Raw genomic sequence first — 15,297 nt, forward strand, 5'->3', positions numbered from 1 at the left:
TGGAAATTAACTGAAAGCAAGGATGATTCGTAATACAATAAAATTAAGGTAAGGTAAAGGAATATTCACAAAAGTATTAAAAAAAAAACGTAATGAAACTTTGTTTTCTCCAATTGTGAGATAACCTGAAAAATGTACAAGGAAGTTGAAACTTATGCTTCATATCGAAAAAAATTGAAAAATAAACAACGAATTTTGTTTTTCCATTAGTATCACGAATAAGTGACCAAAGAGGACGCTCTGAACACAGCGGTAACTTATATTACTAATTACCACAGAAAACTGATGTATTATTATTATTATTATTATTATTATTATTCCTGATACCTCCAAGGAGTCCGAAGACTCATCGCGGGAGGACATCTTCAACTGTCTCTACACCTTACCTCTACTACGAATCAACGCCATCTATCGCCCACCTCCAACACCACCACAACTAGTAATTTTTGTCTGTAAATTGCGTGTGTTCTGAAGGGCCGATTTGTATGTATGTATGCGGGATGAAAAACCCGAGTTTCCGGGAGAAAAAACCCTGCTACCTCCGTATGAGATCGGCTAACTCACCATCGATTGAAATCGACCAGATAAAGATTCCTCCCGTCGCGACGAGAATCGAACTTAGGCCTATTCCAATCGAAGGGCGCAATGTACCGTCGTTCTTCCAATTGCGCTACGGAGGCAATCGTATGTAAATCACAGTTTAGTTCAGTTTGAACCATCAATTATTACAAACACGAAATAACTCACACAATTCAACATACAAAATAATTCTTTTGAATAAATCGGTCATAACTATTAGTGGAATTATTAGTAAATTAAAGACTTTTTTGTCCAACTTTAATCAGAAGAAGAAAACCAATATGTTAAAAAATAATCAAAAATTAACCCCAAAAATATCTACATAATCATAAAATGGCCATCATATTAGATAAATAAGCTCAGAATTGTAATAAACAAAATCCCGAGGCAATACAAAGTGCTTTTGACACTTTTGTACATCTGTTCCCAGAGATGATCCACGTGTGCGAAATCGAAGAAAATACAATTTTTTTGTATTAAGTATAAACAAAAGATGATACTGTATGGAAAACTTTATCTTGTTTGAATAAAACGCAGATATCTTTAATAAATGAACAGGCAGCAGTTATTTATCCTCCATGCCGCGGGTGACATGCAAGTCTCTTCTGAATGGATGCATAATGATTTTCCACTTCTCGAAATAACGCATGAATAGAGCTTCATTTAACAGTAATTGTTTTCGCTGCCAAAAAAAAAAAAAAAAAGCGACGTACAAAAATGTCACAAATATTCCTTTCAAAACTGAGATGTTGCAGTTACTTGATTAGAACTCCACTTTGTTCTCATTCCTATAGAAATAAGGAAATAAAGAAAGAACTAAATTGAAAAGCAATAGTCAACAACACCAACTACCATGCGACGCATTATAATTTCTAACCTTGAAAACAGAGTTATGAAAAGGTTGTGTTGTTGAGCGAGTGGTGAAACACATCCCGTTCTCGGCGTTGGCAAATTGCTTTATCAAAAAAGTGAACGCCTCTTATTCAAGTGATGAACACCGATGTAGAAATTTAAATAAGTATGGCAATCTGTCATATCTAATATGATACATAATAAACAGATGTCAGCAGTAATTTCTAAAATGTGTAAACAAAACTTCGTACCTCGTAGTGAATTTCTATATTTAAGGAAAGCCATTTTTAAAAAATGAATATACTTTTTCTCCCCTCCCTGTTTTACGCATACGCCTAGACCTGCATGGTTTTGACCATGCAGATGTTCAAAACCAAATCCGACAGAAACAGGTTGGTATCCTTATTCCCAAAGTGTCCTATGTCTGTATATTCGTGAGTTATTCCGGACAGTTTTGAATGATGAAAACATCTTTTCTGGTAGGAAAAGACCTTCCACCTCCGTGTGAGATCGACTAACTCACCTTCAGGGGAAAAACACTGATAAAGATTTTTTGCGTTCTAAACGGGATTCGAAATTACAGATGCTCTACAGCGGTGTAAATATACAGAACTTCATCACACACTGACAGGATCAACAGAGTCAGCTGTACTTACAGAACCACTATTTTCGAAAAGAAACACCAGTCTGGCAACTGGTCACCCCTTGCTTTTCCCTACATGGAACTGGGCAGAAATAAGAATCATAGGGGGATCTCTTAACCCAGATCCTAAAATAAAAAATACTCACATGCCTGCCATTGAAAAACCCAAAAATTAAAAAGCAATATCAACAGATGCAAGCCGTTCTTATAAAAGCCTTCCCAAATATCGCTACACCTCAAGGAATCCGTATTCTTACTAGAAACTGCGGGAACCCATCCTTCATCTTGCATCATTTGAAGCCTCACTTCCAATTCTTCATTCCAACTACAAGAAAATATACCACTTCCTCATGTCAGTGCCGCCAACTTCACCCTTCGTATATTCATCCTTAACCCTCTCATCTACAAAGTTGCACACGCTACCCAGTTTTCAATGGGATCTTCCTTATAAATGGAGGTGTGCCAAACCAGATTCCGAGACATACAGTGGAGGCTATAACATAATATCTTGCCAACTCTTACTAAGCTCTACAAATTTCAACTTAGAGAATCGGATCAGTGTCTATTCTGCGAAGTTTCAGGTACCTTTGAACACACATATCTAACCTGTCCCGCAAACAAAGCGATGATCACCTATGTCCTGAATTCTGCCTCTAGCACCTGTAACTACGCACACAGCCAATAAGACTACTGGAATTTAATCCATACAGAAGAAACAGACACATAATATGCAATTTCCTCTTCATCTGCGGAAAGGCCGTCATTTACAATTTCTACCTTAATCACACAAGAAATAACCAGCACCTATCCATCACTGAATCGGAACAAACCCTCATGTGTAGCCTACGTCGGAAACTACAAAGCAGGCTTTTACTGGAACTTGATTATTACAAAGAAACAAGAACTGTAGCGAAATTCACAGAGGAGTGGAATCTAACTGGTACCTGTTCTAGATTGCCGACGACGATACACTTCAGCTGAAAAATAACTAAAAGTGACCCTGAACTGTAATATTGGCTCTTACTAAAAATACAAATACCACTCATGTATCTTTTGCCTCCTTTCTATTGTATATCTAAAAAAATCTTTTATTTTATTTTTTTTTGTAATATATATTCTTATAATATGTAAATAGTCTTTTTTGTTGCCTATCTTCCAAAGTATATTTTCATCAAGTTAAATCTCTCTCTCTCTCTCTCTCTCTCTCTCTCTCTCTCTCTCTCTCTCTATATATATATATATATATATATATATATATATATATATATATATATATATATATATATATATATATCCTACTCTTCGGTTGGAAATCAATTATTTTTAGACATGAATAGCAGTAAGGCTTTTATAGTAGATGCTGAAAAGTGTTAATCTACCGCCTGGATACACATTTCCGCGCGTTTTATTAATGCTTGCGATGTCATTGGTTGGTCTTTTCGAACGAGTCCGCAGAGCCCAAAATTCTCCAAATGTAGTGCATCTTTAGCGATAACTTTTTACGCGTGCACTAATATCATCATGTGATTAGATGCGATAGTGGTCTAAATGGAAAATGCTTATAGGAAATCCTTATCTGATTTTAGATAAGAATTTCCTCGACTAATCCAACGGATGAGGGAGCTACGGTTCGGATAATCGGAGTCCTATTGGAAAATTTGCAATGAATCGCCATCATGAGAAATAGATACGCTGTCGTGCCAGTAAAGGAACATCTTCCAAAAATCCGGTAGCATATTTGAAAAAAATAAAAATAAATAAATGAATAGTAAGGCATATTTCCCCACTGAGATGATCGTTGAACCTAATGTCAGATTAAATGCTTCCCAGTAAGTTTATACCCCACATTTAACAAAAACTGGTATTAGAAATTCGTTTCAAAGTTGAAAATGCTCATTACGAGTATTAATCACTCCGCATTCGATAAGCATAGTTTCATCGATGAATATATAAATAAACTGTTTATTTAGAGCTCTAAGGCGCTTTTTAAAGCTCTCATTTTCTAAGGCACACGAGTAATCACCGTTAGTTATAAACATCACGTTTAGATACCACACTGGATCTTGCTTCTGGCTGACGTCGTGTTTTTTTTTTTTTTTCATCGCATGATTTTATTGGTATTTGGAAGTTCAAAATGTCACTTACATGAATGCATGGAACTGGTGAAGTCTTTATCCTAATTCATCTTGGCCGAAATGATTTCTAAACAAGCAGCAGTATGATCTTGACAAAGAATAACAAAAATAATACTGAAAAAGATTAAAAAAAAAAAATTATTTGGTGACCACACTTCGTCAATTGATACAATTTTAATATATTGAAAACAATTATTAATTGTAGATACCATGAACGACATCTGCAATACAATTAGGGCAGAAATATATCTAAAAATGAAAGTGTAGCAGGAAAATGTAACTTTTAAAAAAAATCCATATTTTAAGTTATCAAAATTTAAATAAACAAAAACAATTCGAAATCATAGTGTGCGTTATAAAAGAAAATAAATGGAGTCTAGGATACATTGCAAAAAAACAAGGGGGGGGATTCAACAGCTATGATATTATGGCATTACCAAATTAAGAATAATTAAAACTGCGTGTTGGCGATCATCAGAAGAGCCACATTATGCCATTTCTGAGATGAACTTTTTGATGTTGGAATGCACAGCATAAGATTCTAATCTTTCAATCTAAAATACGAAAATTCGGACTAATTCTGACAAATTCATATCGCGGAAAAGATCGCTGAGACATTATTCAAATACTAAATTAGGCATTGTCGTGTTTCATTTCGCTACAAGGCACATGTTGCCTTAATAACGGGCAAATTTTTGCGTTTCGAAGTGACGTGACATTTGCCTTCAGCTGAAAAAAAAAAAAAATCTTGGTTTCTAATCACTACTCCAGTCGCAAGAAACCTGTACACGGGTTTATCAACAACTGAAGATTAGTTTGCTGATCTCATTCAGAGGTAAAGAATTTTTCGACCAACAAAATCGGTCGAAGAATATGCAACGGAAAGACGTAATAAACTTGTCTCGCAACCTCATACTGTATGTACCAAATAAGGGCGCAATAAACAGGCATCGAAAATCTAGAAACCAACCAAATTGACAAACAGTGTTTAAAACATGTTTGAATTTAGTAGTATATTTGGATACTGTGAAAGACAGCTATTTGGATGGTTAACAAATTAGTGTTTTAATATCCGGCATTCTTGTACCTCCTTCAATTCTACCTTCTAAATAGCTTATAGAGTACTCTGTATAAATGTCCCATTTAAGCCATACTGGAACGTAAGAACAGATTTTTCTCTCGTCAACTCATCGTATGATTTTTCCAGATTTACAAAACTTAAATTCAGATACTTCTTATACTGTATATTCTCATGATATCTCGACTATTTGTCTGCAAGTAAAAATCTGATCCTGACAACTCTTATTTGTATGAATCTAGCTAGTTCTTTCCCAAGTTTCTTCCTGATAAAATTCATGCTTACCTAAATCTTACCTGGAACACTAAGCAGAAAATTCCTCTAATTCTCGCATTCGGTTTTACAGATGGTATTAAGATATCGCTCCAGTCACCTGCAGTTCGACGATTACGCTTTCTAATTATGCAGTTGTGCAACTGCAAAATTTTTATAGCACCATATTGTGAGCATCTGGAGTCTAATATCATCCACTCCAGCAGTCTTTCAACACGTAAAGTTTTTGATTTCTTTTTCCACCTAAAATACTGATGTGCTACTGATTGCCTTTCACTTAAAACATTTTCTACTCATTTTTCAAAGTTATTACTGGAGGCATTCAGAATATCCTTATCTTCAGCTTTCATGTTATCTTATCATCAATAATTTACAATACTCTTTCCTCCATTTTTTCTTTTTTCAATAGCCTCCAAGATGTTATCTTCGTAATATGTTTTCTATATTATTATCAAGTTAATCTCATTAATTCTGTTTAACTACTTGTACACACAGCTTTCTCCCTTGTAATGCAAGTTCAATATATAGTGGAAAGTGCGGGATGGGGGGGGGGGGGCTGTACATTTTTTTTATTTCCCTCTCTCCCACTAGAATACATGAGTACATTTGGTGAATTAAAGGTCAGTATTCCGGAAAGCCTGCTTGAGACTAAACAGCATTTTTTCCCCCAAGCTACTTCACTTTACTGGTTTCCAGTAAACTGAATTTTTTTTTTTTTTTATGTTGAGCCCATACACGAAAGGTTGGTTAATAAGCCTATGGTACATTAGCACCTGTCCGTGCGGTTAGCCTAGTGGCCGTGCGCTTCGCAACCACATTCCTGTGGAAGGTGTGTTCTAGGTTCGATTCCTGTCGATGACGTGAGAAGCTCAAGCATCTGCCATAGCCAAGTTAGCCGATCTTAGGTGCGGGCAGTAGCGTTTTTCTCACAGTTCAGCTGGTTTTTTTTTTTCATCCCGCAAACCGGCACCGTGAACACATACGGACTACAGTCATGAATACCTCCAATAGGGATGCAGCAGAAGAGTGGCGTTCCGGCTGCATTATTTCGCCGTGACTCCTCATTAGGAGGAGACCCAACCCGTCTAAATCAGATGGAAGGGAGAGATAGATAGATAGGCATTAGTACCCACATACCGAACTTGTTTACATTTGATTTAAAAGTGTGTATATTGTATTCTTTGGAAAAACACATAAGTGGAAAGACTGTTACACAATACAGCAGTAGCAGGGATGAAGGAGGAAGAAAAGAAATTTGTTCTGTGGGTTTCAAGGTGCACTGTGAAGGGATGTTGAGCAGCAGCTGCACGTGTTCCAACGGACTGAGTACTAAGTGGGGAAATTACTAATGCTAATTCAGATGAACATTTGGCATGGAAATATTTATAGAATACACATATTGCAGAAACCAAACGTCTGTGCGAAAGTGAGATGAGCGAGTTGGTAACAGATGGGTTATTAATAAATATAATTGCCCTCCTCTGTATTGAATCAAGCATTTTAAGGGAGCTTTTAGGAGCCTCACTCCAAATGTGAGAACAGTATTCGGTAGCTGGGCGGTTTGTGATTTGTATAATGTTAACAGCTGTTTTGAAGTGAAGTAACATCTTGAGAGAAAGGAAATGTCAGGGTGATTCCAAGAAGAGAAATCTCCTCTTGTCTGGAAATCTGAGTGTTGTCAAAATTAATTTATCTCTTTCTTAATCCTCGTCTTTTTACCTTTTACTGTGTCAAGGTAAGTATTCCTGTAACCGCAACCGTACTCGATGATAAGGTGGTCGGCCCTATGCCTCTCCAGTGTGTCCTATGTCTGTAGATGTGTCTGTCCACGGGGTCGGTTTGCCTGTTTTGAGAAACGAAAACCCCGAGTTTCCGGGTGAACCCTCCCCCCTCCCTACCTCAGTATGAGACCGGCTAACTCACCTTTCGTCGAAAGCGACCAGATAAAGGTTCTTCACGTTACTGAGAGGAATCGAACCCAGGTCTCTGCGCCCAAAGGGCTTCATCTATACCGAATGAGCTACTGAGGTTCTGTCAAAAATAATACTGGGAGAAAATGGTTTCTTTTTGTGATAAATAAGACAGCACTTGGTTTTATGCATTGAAATTGACGAGGTTATCTGAACCCCATTGAAAGATGGCTTGGAAATCAGAATTGAGGGCAATGGTGGTTGATGTTCTGTAGGTTGAGGTGAGTTGTGTAGAGTAAGGTTTATCAAATGAAAGGGAGGAGTGCAATGTGTTTTCATTTATAAAACTGCGTATTGGGTTGGAGATCAACTGAAACAGGTCATTGGTATATAGGAGGAAAATGGTTGCTGAGAGAACAAAAAAAATGTGGAACCCCGGCATTAGTTGAATGGTGAGATGATAAGGAACCATCCATCATCACACATAGTGTGCGTCTAGAAAGAAAGTTGGCAATCCAACTTCAGAAGTTCTAGGACTGACCAAATGATGAGAGTTTGCTTAGTAGACCATTGTGCCAGACTCAGTAAAAAGCTTTGGAGATATCAAGTGCAACCACTTGAGTTTGCTAACCTTCTCCATGGAATTTGTTCAGAGATGGGTGACATGTGTGAGTAGATTTCCTGTTGATCGGCATTGACGGAATCCATACTGGTGGTCGTTTATTAGCTGGGTGCCTTAGAAGTAGTGTAGGAGCTGGAAATTGGGGATTCTCTCCATTACGTTGTGACTGAGGTGAGGTGAGATAGGGCGATAGTCTGACAGCAGTGATTTGTCGCCCTTTTTGGGATTGGGTTAAATATAGGCCAATGTCCAGGCTGTGTATGATATAATACCTCCAAAAATGTATAAGCAAATTGGGTATGAGGTAAAGAGGGACTATGAGTGAGAAGAGTCAACGTCAACCTTCTGAAACTCAATAACCGTAATAGAGCTTCGGCAAGCTACATTTTTTATTTCCATTCTTCGCAGCATACCATTTACTGCCGATATTCTGCTGCCAAATTAAATATACAGTGACTACCAAAATGACTTACCCATATAGAACCTTCCTATCATTGATACGTTTCACTCTGCAACGACCTATAAAATTTGAAGAAATGTTTGAAGAAACATAGTTTGACGTGTTATATAAAACACTTTGAAATGACATGATGCATAGTCCTTGAATGTCAAAGAGGACAACGTACGAAATATTAATATAGAAGAAACATCATCTTACCATATAAATATTTAAAAAAATAAAAATAAATTGACTAATGGCTTTTCATTCCTCTGCAAAGGGAATAGGCAGCAACAGAAGAAGCCCGCTCACTATGAACAATGAACAAAATAGTGGTAGGGTAAAGGGGAGGAAGTGATGTCCCTGTCTGTGGTTATCAGTTTGAAATAAGTGACGTCATTTATCAGATATAGTTACATAACGTCATTGAAGTGGTCATCAGCTGTCTGTGACGTCATCTGTATCCTGGATGCATTAGTTTTGTGAGCGCCCTCTTTTGGTTTGGTCTGGTGCATTGTTTTTGGTTGGCATGGTGCATTATGGGTAATGGTTCGAGTGTGGAATTCTGGGTAATGGTTAGCGTTCGGAATTCTGGGTGATGTTTAGAGTATGGAATCTCAGGAATTGCCCTGGAGGACCCAGCTGTCTACGACTTCAAGTAGCATCTTTGGTTTGAGTGTGGAATTCTGGGATGTGCTCTAGCGATGCCATCTGTCAATGATGTCACGTGGGACTTTCGTTCGAGTGTGTAATTATGCATTTAAGTGTGTGGTGTTTCATTCCTTAATTTAAGCTATAGGAATTTTTATTTGTGTCAGGAGATGTCACCACAAGTTTTTTTACATTCACATTTTTTTGTCAGCAAGAAAATGTGAATGTTAGGTAGCACTGCACATTTTTCTAAAAGAATTAATTACAGGATATTAGTTTCCTTCCCCCCATTTTCCCTGCATTAATTTCACTGTAGTGTGAACAGATGGCAGTACGAGTTGGTATTTTAAGTGTGTGGCATTTCATTCCTAATTTAGACTATAGAAATTTTTAGTTTAGTGTCAAGAAATGTCACCACAATTTTTTTTACATTCATGTTTTCTTGTCAATAAGTAGCAGTACACATTGTTCTAAAATAATTAATTACCGGATACCAGTGTTTTCCACCACTTATTTCATTCCTGTATTAATTTCACTGTAGTATTTACAGCAGGATTTGGTATTTTCCAATCTTAAATATTTTTTGCATGCATAATTAAGCAAAAATCTCTGTTTCCAATAATTTTTACATATATAACTCAATCAATATTTTGATTTGTGTTAAAGATTCCATGTATTTCTTGTCACTAAGTATACACAAGCGGCCTTCATATAGATGTCATTTTATAGATCTTAAACGTCCTTTACTTTTTTTTCCCCAAGATTCCATACTCACCCAGAATTCTACACTCAAACCAAAGACACAACGTGATGTTGGACAGCTGAGTGATCCAGGGCAATTCCCAGCATTCCACACTCTAAACATCACCCAGAAGTCCATACTCGAACCGATACCCTTAATGCATCAAACCAAACAAAACGACGGTGCTCACACAACTCATGCATCCAGGCAAGGCTCTAATTAGAGCCTTACATCCAGGATACAGACAGCTGATGACCACTCCAATGGCGTCACATAACTACATCTAATAAGTGATGTTCACTTATCTACATCTGATAAATGACGTCACTTTTCTCAAACTGATAATCACAGACAGCGACGTAAATGACGTTACTCCTCCCCCCTTTACGCTACCCCTATTTTGTTCATAGTGACCGGACATCTTCTGGCAGCACTTATAGAAGTATATTTCTCTCTCTCTCTCTCTCTCTCTCTCTCTCTCTCTCTCTTATATATATATATGGTATAATTCAGAGCTATTTAGCCAAAGGAGAATTGATCACACCGCAGCTATTATGACAATCCTGAATATATCTGATACGAATATTACAATTCCAAAGTGTAAACTTTGTTTACAATATAAATTACAATTATGCTTATTTATGGATTTAAAAACTGATATGCTGGTAATAAAAATAGCCTATAAATTATGATTTGTAGTCTGGAATTAATTATGTCTGGAATTAATTCAGAATCTAAAGCAAGGATATTTATCATTTGCCAAATTTGAGTTACGAAATTTTCGTTGCTGAGTTCGTAGAGTAAGATTTCAAAGCATTATTTCCAAGGATGTTATGCAATTGAATCATTAATAACCATAGTTTAAGTAACTATGGCGAATGCGAATCATGTTTCTCATGAAAGTTAAAGTTCAAGTAATCACTTATATATAATTGCAAGGTTAAACTGAATTCAGATATAATCGGATCGACAGCACATTCATCTAAATGTGTAAAAGTGAATTTATGTCTGGATGGCTGTATTTCGGTATTCCACAGGATATTTAAAGTTATTTTGGGCTGTGCTTATGAGGTCACTCGTAAGCAATCTCAAATAATACTGTCGTGCATTCAAAGACATTTTCTGAAATTAGCTGGAATACTCTAATAACTAAATTTGAAGCAGTCGAGTTAAATACGGCCAGCTGTGTTGCAGTTATCATGAAGCTTATTGGAGTTGTTGCCTGTTAAAAGAAGTTCAGCACCGTCGTTTCCCATTAGCCAAAGTTCTTGTTTATGAGTATGGCAAAGTAACAGTCTTTGAAGGATTCGTATTCAAAATGGGATTCGAATACAAATCCTTCCATCGTCCTCCGGCCAGCACTACGAAGGACCGTAGGGATATTTTGTCAGTTTCCAAACCTTTTATGAGTGAGATAACCAGACAAAAAAGCTGAAAAGCACTTGGTCGAAAAAGCAAGAAAATGTGACCCAATTTATTATAAAAATACTAACTTGCATGTGTTAAATAAGAATATAATTTGTTCCATAATTGATATCACAAACTGTAAATGAAAACACGGTCAAGAACGACTGCGTAGTTAGGATAAAAATATGTGGAATCTATACGTGCAGAGCAGTTGCGGCTGGTGAAAATTTTAAGTGGGGGTGCTGCATATACAAAATAAAAAAATAATTCATCTTTTCCTAATCAGTAATCAATTTATTAATAAGTAAATTTACATATTAAAAAAATTTACTTTATTAAAATTATTTGAAAATAAAATCCATTTTTCTATTTCAATAACCTTTTCATTAAAATTTGTAATTTGCAAAATCATGTTTTTTCAATTGAAAATTCAGCCTTGTATTATCTATAATAAATAAATAATTGTATGTTATTTTAACAGAATAAAATAAGATTTACCAAAAATATTTCACCCTCACCACGAACACACACCAATAATAAAAGTTTCGTATCTTACAGAAATAACGACGCGAAAGCATACAAGTTATCTGTAGCGACACTACTCAACGAACAATGTCGGATTCACTTGTTACGTACAGTGACAAATATCAGCAAGTCTAGCGCAACTGACCGAACGTGGTAATTCCAACACTGCATTAGATCGCAGTGCATTTGTTTCGTAATCTAAAGCGTTAATCGAACAATTCCAATTATTCCTCGTAACTATTCAATATCGAAACATAAGCTGTAACCTTTAACATGTTGTAAGCATTGTTATTATTTATAAACACAAACAAAATTTAATTTTTTCGTTTTTTTCTTTGGGGGATACTGCAGTGTCGCAGTACTTATGTACAAGCCGCCACTGGTACAGAGTGTTCAAAATTAAAGTATCCCTGTTTAAAGCCTTGTGGAGCGTCATCCAGTGATCCAAATGCCAAGAAGAGAGAGAGAGAGAGAGAGAGAGAATAGTAGTTCCGAAATTCACCACCATGAGCGTCTTAAACACCAAATGCATGGAATTTGAATATCAAGCAACTCAGTAGGTGCCAGAAGAATTTATAAAGTTGGACACTAGTTTTTCCTCTTCATACTGGTTGCAAATACCGTCCACGGATGGCACTAATCTTGCTTCAACGTGCTTTGCTCGTGAAGCTATACTACCTAAACAATTTCAATGCTGTTGCAACACTACGCGAATTTCGTCACCTAAACAAATGTCGACTAGGTCCGCTATGGCCATGTGTCTGGGACGAATAATTAATCGTTTTGAAGAAGCGGAATCGTTTGGAGTTAAACCTGGCAGTGGCAGAAAACCAGTCAGCTCACAACAAGTGAATAAAGTTGCTACTACAGTTATGTAGCAAGCTATGAATAACATCGTTAGTTCCTGCAGTGCACGTGCTGTATCAAGATACATGGATGTGTCTTACACAACTGTCTAGAAAATTCTACGGAAGATTCTGCATTCAAGATAACAGGAGTTGCGCCCGCAAGACTTTCCAAGTCGACTGATATTCGCTTTAACATTCCTTGCTCCAGTGGAGTTGGACGCTGCATGGCCGTGGATGATTTTATGGGGAGATGAGGCTCACTTTCACCTGCAATAGAACTGTGAATACCAACAAATGCCGGGTATGGGCTACGCAAAATCCGCATGCAATCCAACAAAGTCCTTTCCATTCATCCAAAGTTACTGTCTGACGTAGGTTTACAGCTTCGTTTATCTTCTTTGACGGCATTTGCCAGCCGGGTCCTGTGACCTGCTCAGTTACTGCCGAGGGATATCGCGATATGATGAACAATTTTGTTGTGCCACAGCTTCAGCAGCGCCTGTGCATGGATTCAGTCATTTCCATATGGATGGGGCCCTCCACACACACACACACACACACACAGTCGATCAGTACAGAAGGTTCTTCAAGAAATTTCACGGCAACCAGAAAACCAGAGTGATCAGCCATGAGTTTCCAACTGCATGACCGCTTCGTGTTCACCTGATCTGACCGCCGCCTCCCGTGACTTTTGGGGATTTCTCAAAAAAAAAGGATTTACTGGGATCATCCTCATAACTTGCCAGTGCTAAAAGACAGCATAACGCAATATGTGCGCTCTTTCACAGAATCTTGGGATTCTTTGTTACAGGCATGCAATAAATAAAATAATTTTAGTGAAGATGGCAAATTAAATTTGGCAATGGACAATAGAATAAGCAAAACTGTTATGTTGGGAGCCAGATGAATAAATTTATATGGAATAAGAGATAAATTGGCCAAAAACTAAAATAGCAGTATACAAAACCGTATTAAAACCAGTTTTAAGTTATGGATCCGAGAGTTAGGTTAGAAAAGTACTAAATCAAAGTCCAGAGACTACAGTATGGGAGTTATTACAACAATTATGGGAGTGAGTAGGTGTCATCAATGGCAGAATCACGTTAAAAATGTAGATATTAGAAAGGAAATGGGCATTGTTAGCATTCAAGAAGTCACAAGTGCCTATGATAAATGTTAGATACGACAATGTTGGAGTGCTGACAAGTAACAGAATAATTTAGAGGAAAATTGTTGATGGGAGTTAATCATAATGTAAACATTATGTAGTGCAATCATAGTAGCCTGAACACCTTGAACACCAAGTTATTGCGCATTTTATTATCTTTTCAATAAGTAATTGTCTGTTAATCGCGTGTATTATTTGCTTGTTTTGCGAGAAATCAGTTTTTAATTATACTAATTGCAAAAGGATTGTATTCACTTCTATTGTCCCCGTGACCATTTCAATCCAATTAATACAGCGTTTCCCAAATGGTGGGTCACAACCCGTCACCGGATCACGAAAGCTAGATGCCGGGTGGCTGGGTCTGGCGTTTGTTTTACTCACTCGCCACGTTAAGCATCGAGAGAGAGCGTATTTTTTTTTGTATTTACTGATTACGTGTACCTTGCCCGGTGGGTTCGGCTGAACAACCGTAATTATTATAATTGTTTCTAAATAATTTATTTCATTCTTTCTTCATCTCGTTTGCCATTACCCATTTAACGATGGATAAATGGGTAATAAAACAACAAATAATGTGCCGGTTACAAACTCTTCGATTAGCACCAATGAACAATCGAGTGACGTGCAGCCGGGCACGAGTTCTGAGAACAGCACTAACAAACGGCCGCACGATGTGTTGTCTACTACTCTTACAAAAAGGATGTACTGGACAAGACAGCATTCTGAGGATTACATACAATTCGGTTTCATCAAGGGTACTGATGACAAACCATTATGTGTCATTTGTTGTGCGGCGCTTTCAAACGAGTCCATGAGACCTTCAAAATTGAAGCGACATTTGGAATTTAAACATCCGAACTACAGTAATAAGCTAATAGATTTCTTTATAAATAAAAAGAGAGAGCTAATAGCTACCAAGAAGACTATGTGTTCGAATTTTTCTCAGGGAGCTCAGTCTGAAAACCTTGTAATGGCTTTTTATGAAATATCAAAATTAATTGCTGAAACTGGTTATCCTCAGACGGTTGCCGAGAAATTAATAGTTCCAGCAATAAAAATGTTAGCATCTCGAATATGTGATAATAAACAGGAGAGCCAAGTAAATAGTAGAATCATGGAGACGGCAGATAATATCGAAGAAACTGTCGTAGGTCACTTAGAAGAGTGCAATTTTTTTTCCTTGCAAGTCGATGAAATTACAGATCGGAGAATGCCAATTTAACGTGTTTTGTGAGATACGATTGTGACAATACAACTCACACAGAATTTCTTTTTTGTAAACCTCTGACAACAAGAATAACAGCTGAAGAAATTTTTAATTTGATTGCAAATTACATCAATGAAAAGGGCATTGAATGGAAGAAATGTGTGGGACTGAGTAGCGATGGAGGCCGCGCAATGGAAGGCGCACGTACTGGACTTTTT

The 15,297-nt window shown here is 37.1% G+C and overlaps 2 protein-coding genes across 2 annotated transcripts in view; one reads left to right on the forward strand and one right to left on the reverse strand.

The window, feature by feature from the left end:
- The window catches only part of LOC150105310 (neprilysin-2-like), a 493,284-nt gene extending 489,020 nt beyond the window's left edge, over positions 1 to 4,264 (reverse strand). Inside the window, exon 1 of the mRNA XM_090394688.1 lies at positions 4,220 to 4,264. The gene's annotated coding sequence lies outside the window, so the exon portion shown is untranslated. The remainder of the gene's footprint in view (positions 1 to 4,219) is intronic.
- Positions 4,265 to 14,422: 10,158 nt separating this feature from the next.
- On the forward strand, positions 14,423 to 15,094 carry LOC150105311 (protein ZBED11-like). Its single transcript, XM_090393927.1, has one exon. The coding sequence runs from the start codon at positions 14,423 to 14,425 to the stop codon at positions 15,092 to 15,094; it is 672 nt and encodes a 223-aa protein (XP_090250053.1).
- The last annotated feature ends 203 nt before the right edge of the window (positions 15,095 to 15,297 follow it).

This window comes from Typopeltis vanoorti, chromosome 6 (assembly GCF_054136105.1).
Source record: "Typopeltis vanoorti isolate ZY-2024b chromosome 6, IOZ_Tvanoo_1.0, whole genome shotgun sequence".
NCBI lineage: Eukaryota > Metazoa > Arthropoda > Arachnida > Uropygi > Thelyphonidae > Typopeltis > Typopeltis vanoorti.